The sequence below is a fragment of the Acanthisitta chloris genome, unplaced genomic scaffold (genome assembly GCF_000695815.1).
Source record: "Acanthisitta chloris isolate BGI_N310 unplaced genomic scaffold, ASM69581v1 scaffold11747, whole genome shotgun sequence".
Lineage (NCBI taxonomy): Eukaryota > Metazoa > Chordata > Aves > Passeriformes > Acanthisittidae > Acanthisitta > Acanthisitta chloris.
Window position 1 is genome coordinate 47,831 of NW_008684333.1, and position 13,964 is coordinate 61,794.

General features: G+C 37.1%; 1 protein-coding gene across 1 annotated transcript in view; it reads right to left on the bottom strand.

The window, feature by feature from the left end:
- SIPA1L2 (signal-induced proliferation-associated 1 like 2) overlaps positions 1–12,868 on the bottom strand; it is a gene marked incomplete at its 3' end in the record, with an annotated part of 58,984 nt that extends 46,116 nt beyond the window's left edge. Inside the window, exons 1-3 of the mRNA XM_009079296.1 lie at positions 11,246–12,868; positions 4,945–5,078; positions 3,798–3,986 (exon numbers count right to left, since the gene is read on the bottom strand). Of these exons, the coding sequence (XP_009077544.1) occupies positions 3,798–3,986; positions 4,945–5,078; positions 11,246–12,710 (1,788 nt within the window). The remainder of the gene's footprint in view (positions 1–3,797; positions 3,987–4,944; positions 5,079–11,245) is intronic.
- Positions 12,869–13,964: the final 1,096 nt, after the last annotated feature.

Here is a 13,964-nt window from a genome sequence, read left to right on the forward strand (position 1 = left end):
CCCTCCTCTCTCTGGTGAGCCTCAATACAGCCTCTCCCTTTGGTAACTGCTTTATGTAGGGGTGAGCCCTTGTGGAACATACTCTGGCAAAACACCATTGACCATAGAGCAATTAGAAGCAAAGAACAGGCATAGGAAGGACAGGAATGACGAACATTGTTGCAATAAGGTTTTGCCTAGGCAGCATAGAACACAGAAGAACTAGGAGCTGGGCCAAAGTTTGATGTGGAATGGGAGGGATGACCATCTGTAATAAGAGGAGCTTCTGCATTACAGATGCACTGCAGAAGGTCCCTGAGTCATATCAATGAACTCTGGAGCAAAGCATTGTTAAGACACTGGTTTGCTCTGGTCATTTCCTTTTGACTGGCATTAGATGCTATCCATCCAGAGTGTATCCTTGTTTGATCCCCATTTTGAAGCACTGCTCAGAGAGAGTTTAGGTATTTAACAAAAAGTTCCAGACTGTACACTGGTGACTATTTTCTTCAGCAGAAAGCCAACATGAACAATTCGTGGAGGAAACGGAAAGACAACTAGTCATATAAACAAGAGATTACAGGAAGCAGTGCTGTTACTTGACACGTCCCTGCAGAGACTGAAAATGATTGTGACCACACTGTCACTTCTATCCCACCTCTGTGTCAAATAGTTTAAACTTAAACCACAAGGTATTTAAACTGATTTCACAATAGAATTGAGGAGTAGAGAAGTAAATAGCTAATTGAGCCACCCATAACAGGGACAAGAACTAACAGTAAAGAGGTATCTGAGTGAAAAATTCATTCTAGTCACACCAGTCATTCCTGAATTTGTTCGTGAATATCAATATAATTCCATACCAGAGTGAAGTACACCTCTATCTTAAAAAATAACCTACTATCTCATGGTTTAAACATTGTGTTAAGAGATATTGAGGATGAGGATCTGAAACTCACCAGCCCAAGACAAGAATTAATTCCAGGATTTCACTTCATGGACAAGTACTGTAAATACTAGACAATTTTGTACAAAGTCGATTCTGTCAATACCACTATTGCTAAACAAGGCTGCAGCTGCAAGCTGATTTCCAGTAATCTGAACCTCCTACCCGTGTGCTAGGACCACTGACAACTTTGAAATTAGAAGACTAGAGCCAAGACCATGGGGATTGTGCAGAAGCAGAAATCAAAGGACATTTAGAATGTCAATGCCTAAGAAAGAAGCAACTAAATCATCTTTGGCAGGTTCTTCTTACACGGTGCATTTAACTGGCATGAAGAACTATCAAAACATTTAAAACTGATAAAGTCTGCCAGTTTTGAAATGGTACCACATGCTTATTCATGTCTTTTTCAGTAAATAACTGCAGACATAGTTCTGATTTCATTATTTCCAAATCAAAAATTTTACATTTAATGTAATACTGAGAACAATTTCATAATGTGACATCACAAAAGAATTTCTAAACTCATTTAGCTGCCAGGGTATATGATATCTATTAAAGGTGCAGAGCAGTCCTCCTTGACTCAAAATGACTGTGTTGTAGTCAGAATCCCTCAGTATTGAATCCTGACATCTTGTCATCTTTTTGTATAGACCCTTTATCATGTAACAACAATTTGTTGACTTGCACCATGTGAAGATTTTAAATCTCTTTCTGGCAAGGAATCTCAAGAGATTAGACACTCAACAGCCACTAAGTATCACTACAATCAAAGCTTCTAATTTTTTTGTTCTTTTTTTAAGCCTCATCCTTTGGTCTAGAGAGAAGTGAACATTCCTAGAGGGATGTGAGGGAGCCAAAAAGCATATACACAATAAAAAAAATTGGCAAAAATTGGAAAGGGTAATCAGGGGGGAACTGGAGAAAGGTTAGAAAAACCCAACTACAGTTTTAGTTAAACAGTTGACTTTTCTTGTAAATTTACAGGCAGATTTAATGCTGCTCATCATAAGCCAAAATAAATTGGGAAAATGCAGGTTCTTTATATATTCAAATTCGGTCAACCACCCAGTTTACATCTAGTTTCTACTGTCATTTTTAGAGACAATGTTTAGCCACACATTTCCTCCATAATCCATATTATATTTCACAGAAAACTATGAAACAGGCAGAAAATGAGATCAAAACACCAAAGCAGTCTTCAGTCTGCTAAGGAACTATGCAAACATTTATTATACCATTACACAAAATAAATATTACAGCGGTGACAATATTAATCTTCTAGATCATAATTCGGGTTTTTAAATTCATGACATTTCAGCCAGTCATCACTTTTAGTTGCTAAGCACAACTCTCTTTGTATTTACTTGCTTCATAAACTGAAAGCATCAAGTACATAAGAGGAGTAACACAGAAAACGGATCTCATGCCAGTTCTTTGCACAGCTTTCTGCCTATGTTCAAGTAATTACCTCGCAATAAGCAGCACGTAAGATACATTAATATTACATTTTGCCAGCTGACAGCCCATTTCACAACAGGATTGAATTTTCACAACTGATCTCACAAAATACAAAGAGGTGCTATGTACTGCTGTTTCTCAAATGAAGATTTGATGATTAAAGAATCACTTTGGTCAGTTCAGTGGACAATCTCCATTTCTAATTTTAGTGAGTGTGGGAAATAATCAGGTCAGGTCAAATGCAGTCATACCCTACACTGCCTAGAACATACTGCCTCTCTGAGAGTGGATATTATTTATTTGATTCATCTAAACTCACTCTGGAGCTCAAACAGCAAAGAGAGAAGAACCTCACTATGGGAACTCTTGGATTCAGAATTGAGTGCTTCTGATTTCCCTTTATTGTTTTACAACAAGAACTGACAAACACAGGAGAAAATAAGGGCATTTGGCAAAATCAATTTTCAATTAAAAGTCCTCCTCAAAGACCAGAGTAAATAAAAGTACCAAAATAAACATCCAAAAACTAGCTTAACAATCTATCCAAAAAACCAATCATCTTCCTCTGACCACACGTACTTGGCTGTTACAGCCACAAGAAAAAACAGAAGAATTCTGGTAGACACCACCAATGTTAGATGTAATCACTACATTCAAAACTGAATTAGCATTAAAAAATTAATCACACCACCACCATAATCAACTGGTTCCATCATCTCACTGGACTTCAAGAGACAGATACTGACTTTTGCCTAGAAAATGAAATCTTCAATTTATACAAACACTCCTTAAAAACCTGGGTTTAAAAATTCATTTAAATACAATCATAAGCTTGTCCTTCACAAAATATTCAGGAAATTTTAAATTTAATCAGTAGCTTTGAATGAAGCAGCTTCACTTTATTGAACCCAATAAACCTCACTATATTCTCACAAAATTTAAGCCATACAAATATTTCACTGCCGTGCAGTTAATTCATTACTCTCAATCACAATTTCAGATGTGTGAACCCAGAAGCATTCTATTCTAATAAGACTATATCAAGTTAATCATAAAATGTTTTTGTAAAAAACAAGCAAACTTTGTAGATGTAGAGACTTCTAAGACATTATATGCTTTTGCCTCCTTACCTATACACAATATTAAGAAAACGTTAGATGCATTTTCATTTGTGTTCAACATTTGTACACATTAAAGTGCAAACACCAATTTGCTTAGAAAAGTAAACCACATTCTGTCAGTGAAAATATACAAGTATCTCTAAAACCTCTAAAAACCTGTAAAAAAGGGAAGCAAATGCTTTGCATTACAGATCCATGTTTACTAACACTGCCTGCAAAATATTCAATAATTTTTTATTGAATTTATCTAATGAATAGTCCTGAAACCAAAAAAATCATGTGTTACATACCCCTTGTTCATCCAGCTTAAGCAGTTGTTCAGGGACTTTGGGAGAGTTGGAAGCCTGTCTCAGGCACTGAATGCTCAGCTCTGGTATTACATACTCTAGCACCTCTTTGAGAGGCAGACCTCTTGCCGTGCCATGCCGAGCAGTGGATGGTATAGCATCTTCTAAAATTGCTCCTCTCAGGGTAGTGAGCTGTAGTAAAGATAAAACACAAAAAAAACCATTTTTTTCTCTACTACTACAATGACTCTTAAAAGTTATAAACTTCAGGCTCTAGCAAAAGCATGGAAAAAAGAATGGCAAGAAAAAAAAATCCCCATTTTAATTTTTTTTAACCAGTAAAAAGATTACCAAATAACTTTTAGACAGGAGACAAGCTTTTACTGTCTCAGTGACAAATATATTTTTTGCTTAAAGAAATTCATTAAGCATCTTATTAATTTATTCTAATTCCTAAGAATATTACTTTTTGGGGGGGAGGGGAATATTTAAAAAAAGCAGGAAAACTAAAAATGGTTAATTTTAATGCTATACTACCCTAGCAAACACTTTAGTCAAATGTGACTAGGTGAGCTACAGATAATGCACCTTCATTTAACCCAATCACCTATTTTTTAATCCATGCTGCTTTGTCTTCATTACATTTGGAAAAAAGAGCAATTTCTTAGAAATGAGTCACCTGAATCACCTCTCCAGGCATATATACATGGACATCCCTTTTTTTGGCTAGAAAAGGAAAAACTAGACTAAACAAAATAATTGTGTATTTCTGGTTTTGCACCTGTTTGCAAAAGCACATGGGCCCAGTGATATCAGGAGGTCTAGCTAACACTTCTCTGCATACTAATCAAATTAAAATCCAATAGTCCTAAGGATTACCTAAATTTACAGTTGCTTGCTACAATAATAACACTATGTTTTCATACAAATCAAAGGTAGTTGGTATGATACAGAAGAAATTAGTTAGCAAGAGATATTAAATCACTTGAAATAGAAGTTATGAAATGTGCCCTTCCACAACAACCACAAGCAAACTATTCTTTTGAAGACCATTATTTTTATGAACATACTAATATTCCTTCCATAAATCATGTATGCAGCTCTAAGTTAACTTTTCCATTCCTTTGCAGAATTACTGAATGAACATTACCTCACTTGTCCTGAAAACTATACGATAGTTGAACTGAGATCCTTCTTTTTCCTTAGCATCTTCAACCTTTTCCCTCCGGATGCTGACTGCTACGGGTCCAAGATTTTCATCTATTCCAAAGTAGTTCTGATGTTCTTTTGCACAAGAATGAATGAAGAGATAAGAGAATAGTAAAGCATGAGTCTCCTAGAAAATGCTGATCAAATTTCACAAAAAAATTTATGCAAGAAAAAGCCACATTATTGAGCTGAGATCTGCAAATAAAATACTTGAGATCTTCTGAACTGTACAATCACTACATAAATCACAAAATGCTAATTTTGATAAGCAGAATGGTCACTCATATTACATAAATTACTGCAGCTGCTGCTACTATGAAATAGTAACTTTTTTTTTACTACAAAATTAATCATTTTGCTTGGTGCTGTAAGAAACTACTTTGGAGAACCTGTATCTACATCAAATATTCAGTAAAAGCTAACAGACTTCAAACAAATAAGGTGCTATGTATCTTCCTTCATCTCATTCAGTTTATTTTAATTCTTATTTAAAGCTTTACATTGAAAGCAGCAGCTCAGCCTCAACAAGTGAAAACTGAGGCTACTAACTCTTCAGTCCTTGCAGAATAGTTAAATTCATCCTTGAACCAACTGGTCCAGTCTGGGAGAGTAAAACATGACTGACAGAAGAGAAAGATCACATTAGAGACCATTTAAGGAGACTAGACACACTCAGTGTGTTGAGGGAACGAGCCAGTACCACCGTAAGGCTACTCTCTATCACCTTTGAAAGGTCACAGTGAATAGTTACAGTCACCTTTAAAAAAGGGCAAGACAGAGGGTCTGGGGAGACACAGACCAGTCACCATGAACCTTAGTTCCCAGGGAGATTAAGGAACAAATTCTCACGGAAGACATTTCCAGGCACATGAAGAACAAAAAGATGCTTGGAAACAGCCTGCATACATTTAAAAAACGTAAATCATGCATGACCAATCCAGTTGTTTTCTACAATGACATGACTGGCTTTATGGATGAGGAAGGAGCAATGAATGTCACCTACTTGTACTTTAGCAATGCTTTTCACACAGTCTCCCATAGTATCTGTGTAGCTAAACTGAAAAGACATAGTCTGGACATGCAAATTACAAGGTAGACAGAAACTGGCTGGACAGCTGGCCTTAAAGGACCATGGTCAGTAATATGAATTACAATTAGCAGTCAGTTACTAAAAGGTTTATCAAAAATTGATAGTGGAGCTGTTACTGTTTAATAGGGGATTTTTAATTTTAATTGGAATAGAGTACATCCTCAAATTTATGTACATGACCAACCTCAAAGAGAGCAGTTCATGTATTGGAGGTTATGACTGCAGCTGTGTGCAACAAAGGGAAATAACCAGCAGGCTTTTAACAAATCAGTAATGTGCACAGGACAGAGACTGAAATGCACAAATATTGCCTGCCCTGTTTTACAAAATCAGGCAAAGGCAAAGCCACTCAGGTAGAGTCCTACAGCTGCAGAGTGTCTGTGCTTCACTTCCCACTCTCCCCTTCCCCTGGAGGCAGCTGCTGCTGATCTGGGACAGCTGAGCTTCATGTGGAGCAACTCCTAAACCACTGATGTTTTCAACCTGACACATTAAAGCAACTTCTCACTTTGAAAATCTGAAAAAATAGACTGACAAAATCCTTATGAAGACCAACACAGACCTGTATCTGGAACAGAATAAGCTCATACAACAGCACAGGCTGGGAACCAACTGCCTCAGGAGCTGCTCTGTGGGACTGGGGACTTGTGAGCACCAGGCTGCCCAGGAGCCAGCAGAACCCCCAGGCAGAGGTGAAGGGTAACCACACTCTGGGCTGCACCAGCAAGAGCATAGTAGCAGCTCCCAAGAAGACATTATGCCTTTCTATTTGGCCCTTTCAAGGCTACACAAGGAGCAGTGTCCAGTTTTGGACAGAGTGGGACAAGGCCAGCAGACAACTACCAAAACAATTAGGTGTCTAGAGCATATAACAGATGAGGAGAGGCTGAAGGAGAAAGACTTGCGCAGGCTGGAGAAGGGCAGGTTAAGGGGGGAAATAACTGCAGGGTCCTACTAGCTGATGGGGGTTACAGAGAAAGGAGAAACAGACTCTTCTCACAGGTACACAACAAAAGGACAAAATGCAACCATCACAAGATGCAGCCCCTCATTGAGGGCAAAATCCAACAGAGAACTAGGAGAGCATGTGAAATCTCCAACCTTAGAGACAGTAAAAAGCTAAAACGACAACCTATTCAGAACCTACCTCTAAAGGGAGCTTTAAACAGGGAATTAGACTGGATGACCTCCAGAAATGCCTTCCAATCCAATTTATGCTATAACCCTACATTTTAAATAGCAATGAATTAACAGAGTAATTTCTCTTTAAAGACTGTCAGGATTCAAAAACATTTTGCTAGCACTTTTGAGCTAGTTTGACACTTCCTTTAAAATTATTTCACAATATATTTGTAGAAATTCATGAAGAAGTTTTTGCAAAATGTCTTTCACTAAGAAGTTATCCATTCTCTCAGAATGAATACAAAAAGATAAAGTCATCTCTACACAAATGACAGTCTTATTTCTCAAACCAAGTTTAAATTAGGTTTTCAGTAGCTTTTCAAAAATGTATCTATAAAGTATGTTGGTGGTTACAATCTATTTTACAGTGGAAGGAAAATGTGCAACAGCACGTTACAACTAGCATCTTTTTTTTGGAAGGAACACTTGGAATCAAAGAGGCAGAGACACGAATTACTTGCTCATGCTCACTGAATACACTCCTTAGCCAGTCTGAGTATTCTCCTTGCATGGATATGTTATATACCTCATGGATTTCCCAGTGTTAAATTTAAACTTTGACCCTTAATGGGCAAATTTACCAAGTGAAACAGGATTTTACAGACAAGACAAAGAGAGGAAGAGAGAGAGAGAGAGAGAGAGAAATTCAGTGGTCAAACACTTTCAACAACAGAAAAACTCCCCACAGCTGCATATTCAGACTTTGACAAAAGGTAAACTTCTCCGTTAGAGTTTCTATAGCCTTCCATTTTGATGTAAATCTAGAAAAGAGTATTACATAGTTACAAGATTTCTTGGCAGCAGTGTTATTGAGCAGAAAAAAAAAAGCTTGGCAGATATCAGCTAATTTCTTGTACAATACGAAAGACACAAAACCAAAGACACTACTTATGTGCATTAAAAATAAAATAGATAAAGCAGTTTCAGGAATGGGAAGTAAAAGAAGCTGAAGCAAATTAAAGAATAGAATGGCTACTGACATTCTGGGATTTGGGGAAAACATTCTTAATTCAAGGCACCTTTTTTTAAATTTCATAAAGTACAAACTCATTAAGCTCATTTAAATGTATTTATGCTGATTTAAAAGTATGAACTGGGGAGAAGAGAAGAAAGTAAGTGCTATTTTCTGGCCATTTAAAGAGAGATGTTAAAATATTTGCTTTTTTACTTTTTCATTTTGAAGCATAATTGTCAAATTTTCTTCTAATAAAAAAGTCTTCCTTGTACAAAACTCAGCTAATACCAACAGCTTGCTAAGCTTGTACATTTCTTCTAGGACATTTGTTTAATTCCATATCAGCAGATAGACACAGTAACATTAAGAAATGGCGGCATGAAAAAAGCAATAAAAAGTATGGCATAACAATCAAGTCTCGAGGTATTATGAGGATAATTGCACAAGGGGAAAAGGACAAATCAATGATAATCAAAACTATGAGATAACATAATATATTCTAGCTTTTACAAACCTTAACTGAAAACTGAGAAGATATCTTCAATAAACATAACGTATTTTACATCAGTTGCAGTGGATTTGATTTTAACAATAGTTACAAAGCTTATAAATATGCAGTAAAAAACTACAGCTCATTTCAGAACACACTGAATTCCAAATCTCATATTTCTTGAAAGGGAATGGAATAATTAGTGCTACACATGCCAGGGTGTTTCTTCCATGCATCTTAAAACAGAAATATAACTTGTATGCTGACAAGTGCCAATTATAAAACTGTGAGCTAAATCAACTATTCAGAAAGTTATTTCTTTTTCATAGGTATTTTATTACAGGCAAAGAAAATTGGTGGCATTATGTACAAGTGACTATTGTTTGCTGTATTTTTATTTCATCCTTCCACAACTATTTTGCTGAATTCAATTGTGGTATTAAATCTACAATTCAACGAACAACCAGCTAGGAGAGCTCACTGTCATGGAAGAGCATAAAGTAGACTCAGTATGCATATAAATGTCACTTATATGAAAGACTGGGACAATGCAAAATGCCTGGTTTAGTTCCTCTATCCAAAATAAATTTTGCTTAAGTGATAACTGTGTTCAGCTGGAAGTAATCTGGAGATTCCTTACGTGTTCGATCACTTAAGATAACAGATATTCAAAATTAAGTCTTCAGTTCCATCAGCATGTTTGTCCTGACTTGCTATCTGTCTCATAAGAGCCATCCAAAACAGGTTTCTCATGTGTAGCTGTTATAGCTCTACAGAAAGATAATGTGCAACAGAGCATGGCTTATCTATCACTGTAAAAGTGAGAAGGTTAGAGTTTATTACTGCTATTAAATGCACCACATCATATTTACTTGTGAAGAACTCTACCTAGGGAATAATTAGTACCCATTAAAGTTTCCTAGTATTATACTATGTGGGCTAAAACTCTGATACTATTTCAGAACAGAAGTTAATTAAAACTAGTTACATTCACATCAATTTTCCCCGTAAGGTCATTAGGCTTGGTTATACTGTATTATTTAATGTGGTTTTGTCTACCTTTTGCATTTTCTTTTTTAATCTCTCTGACAGGATCTTCCTTCACAAAAAAGGTTCCGCACTTCAGTGCTTGTAAGTTGTGCAAGATAAAAGCACTTCACAAACCAGTACTCTTTTATTTGACTTAATCTTTGTCTTTCCCCCACCCCACCACCTCTGTCCATCGACGATCCTCCTTTAATTTCTGCCTATGCCAATCCTTTCTTCTCTGTCCCTCAAAAAATATGCCAACCTTTTGTTACAAGTTTCCCTTCATTCTCCTGTACTTCCTCAACAGTTTTGCATTTTTTATACTTTACAACCTGCCCAGCTTGAAAGCCATTTTAAACTCTGAATTTACTGCCTGTTCCTTGGTTAGCTGCGGGTCTTTTTCTTCCTCTTTCATGACAGAGCCCCATTTTCTTCCTTGCCATTTAAATACAGTGTTTTTAGAGCTAAAATGTTCTTGGAATCTATCGTGCTGTGAAAACCACTGCAGTGGATCCTCTTTCGAGTCCCCTGTAAAGGGTTACAGGAGGAAGGAGTACAGTACAGTGCTTATTTCCTGATGTTCAAATATAGTTAGAAAGCAGAGGAAATATTATTTCAGGAAGACTCAGGCTGTAATAAACAGTCTTTTAAAACCAAAAGCAAACTTCTTTTTCTTTTCTTTTAACAACAACAAACAGCAAAAAGACCTAGCTGTATTTCATAATAAAGAAGGAACAAAACCAGGTATTTTGGGGTTCTCCCCACAAAACCAGAGACTACATACACACTGCACAATGCAGTACTGAATACAGACAGTCAAAGACCACAAAGGGGAAACAGTTTATCTGAATAATGATTCAAGCCAACAGAAACAGTCTGCTGAGGAGAGTATCCTGGCCTTTTTTGCAATGTGAACATATCCTAGAAGAAAAGGCTGTAAGGCTAGGAGAAAGGTGTAGAACATCCTTCTCCCAAGTGAAATACTAAATAGCATCAGAAGCTCTCTGTTTAAGGAGTATATATATGTGCACACAGCATGAAAGGCCCCAAAAGACACTAGAAGACAGTACAATTTAGAAGAGAATCAGAAGCTTCAATAATAAAACCTTGTATTTTGGAGTCAGGAAATAATGATTTCTGCCCTGGGCATCAGTATTTCCAGTGCATTTACTGGATATAAATGTTGTCTTTTTCTCCTGCTGATTGAGAAACTTTAGTTCAGAGAAGTTAGTTTACATGCTATTTTAAATGACCTTCCATTAAATCGCTTAATGAACTCACACAGGTATTGCATAACTTTATACATAACCCACTGGTTGTTGAATATCCCTCTGAGAGAGCAAGAATAACAGGATTAATTTCAGTAAATAGTTTCAGGATCCTCTGTAATACTTAGGTCTCTCTATAGCGAAGAAGGAAGACAAAAAATAATCTTTACTAAGCAATTTAAATCTAGTGCATGGATATAGCAGAACAGTTGCATTATAAAAATTTACCTTTTCCATAGAAGAACTTGCGGTAATAATATGCTCCAAGATCAATGTGTTCTATGATGTAACGCTTCACTTTCTCTCTGTGAATGGACTGGTTTTCTCTTGGTACTTCCAGTACTGAAACACCAGCATTTGTGCAATGGGAACTCAGAGAGGACTCAAAAGAACAACTTTCCCCTGAAGAAAAAGATGCTGAATTTGCCCTAGAAAGTGCAATCCGTCTATCTCCTTCCCCACCAGTTTCGTTCCTGAAGTAAGGGCAACTCAGTACTAAATCATTGCTTTTCCCATCACCCTCATCAGCATCTAAATTCTCTTTTGAGTTGAGGTCCTCTTTGCTTCCCAAAGGAGACTCACAGTTTCCCGTCTGGCCTGCTGGCATCTGAGTTTGTGATGCAGCTGAAGCCCCAGTGGTTATATTTTTTCTTTTTCCTACATTTACTCTGGTAGCCATTGCTTCATTTATGTTAAACAAAACGCTCTGAACATCATAATGTGCAAAACATTTCTGACAGTTCCAAGAACGAACATTTCGGTCAAGTCTATCATCCAGGTCTGATGAAAACTTAAAAGTTTCATGCTCGCTTTTAACTGTTCGCAATTTTCTAAACAGAGATGTTTCTATCCCTTCTGATTTTAGTCTCCTCTTGAAAGATTTCTCCCTGTCTCGACCAAGAAGTAGGGCACTATCCATATAATCCAACCCAGAAATCCTGACAAATTCTCCCCTGGAAATCTGTGCAGCAGCATGTAGACTCGGAGAAACCGTAGGATCACAGTGGAAAAATTCAGAAAATCCAAACGGAGCAAGGGGTTTATGTTCAAAATTTTCCACTCTGTATCCTCTTAGCATTGCAAAAAAATTTTCTCCAGACAAGCCTTGCCTGTCAATTGAAGAAGTACTACCATACTCTCTGTGAAGAGCTGCTCCAGTATTTGGGTTTACAGCATTTTGGTCTAACACATCTTCAGCATCAATATCACTTATTGTCACATCGCTGTTGCTTCTTTGCCTTATGGGATGAAGTCCCCTTTGAGGGGAATGAACAAAAAGGTCTCCAATTGAGTATTTTCCCTCAGTAAATTCCAATTCTAGCTCTTCTTGCTGTCCATCACTTTGGTCATTTTGTCCATTTGGAAGTACTGAGCCAACACCTTCGTAACTGCCTGGAGGTCTGTTTTCCCAAGCAGCTTTGCTCAGTTCTTTAGAGCAGTCCTTTTTAGGAGGCCATTCAGACACCCTTGCTCGAACACCCATTTTAGGCACAGCTGGTGTACCATTTGTTTGATTATTTTCAGCTTTGCTAGATGCATTTGAAGGAACAGGAGGACCCATGCTACCATTCAAGGCTTTAAGTTTTCTAGCGAAATAATCATCCGATTGCATGCTTCTTGAAGACTCCCTGAACTTTGAGGAAGTTCTGCTAACTTTGTGCTTATCTTCTTGCAAAGACCTTTGATCACTCATGTCCAGCCAGTGGGAGGGGAATCACTAGTATTGCATAAACGTTCTGTTACTTTTGTTATTACATTGTCTTTTATGGGCCAATAAACTGCAATATAAAAAATACAGTTACAGTCTTCCCACAAGTGCAGGCAGGAATCTCAGTGTGCCATTGTTGCACAACTTCTGTCAGGAGAGCAACCTCAAAATGTTTCCTTCAGTTCAGATGCATTCACTTCAGTATTAATCCAGACAAATTTCTTTTATCTGTTCATAAAAGAAAAACAAAAGTGTATTAAAATGTTTATAGCCGATAACATTAAGTTTCCAATGTCAGTTGCATATACACAACTCCCCATGAAACTGGATGGAACTGATGAAACTTGCTTTGTATCATTTCTTATCCTCCGCCTCCTTAAAACCCAACAAATGCAGTAATCCCAGCCTTCCATATGATGTCCACAGGATGTGAGCAGTTTGAACCTGCATCTCTCATGGGCTCATCAACACATGCACAGTGATTAACAGACCAGGTTCTGCCAAACAGAATAGCCACAGACAATTCTGTCTGCATTCCTTGAAATGCTGAGAGCAACCAAGATGCCTCTTCTCTGTCTAATCACTGGGGTGGTTTTTTGACATAACACCTCAGACACATTTTTGTCAAGTTTGCTTGAAAAGGGCTAATACATACAGGAGTTACTGGGGCAAGGCTAGTAGAAAATGTAAGTAAAGTATGTGAAACATATAGGGCCTTGGGCAAAAGCGATGTTTTGTCCCATTTAAATGAACATTTTAGAGATAAGTAATTCCTCCACTATGATTAATTCAGTGAATAAATGCATTTCACTTCCCCCACACACACATTCCTTCCCAAAGGGAGATATACTTACATTCCTTCATTTGGAGTGCAAATTATTATTTAGCTGTGTAAAACACTTATAGTTGTTTCTGTTACATTACATTCCTCTGTTTGGAAACCCAGGCTGTTAACTTAGTTACTGTACTAAAGATCATGTCTGTTTTCTTCCACAAATAAAAAAAAAATAGTAGCCCCATTGATAAGTCTTAATTTGACTACAAAATTGGAGCTGTTAGGATACAGAAATATTCTTCAATGGCTTTAATGCTCTTAAGAATGACCATGACTCATACTGTGAAGATTCATTTCCAGGCAGAGCCCATCCTTTAATACACTGCATAAAACCAGACTAAAATAAGAGACAAGACAGAATGTTATGTACTTCTATTTCAGCTTTTGTTCCTCGAACAAAAATG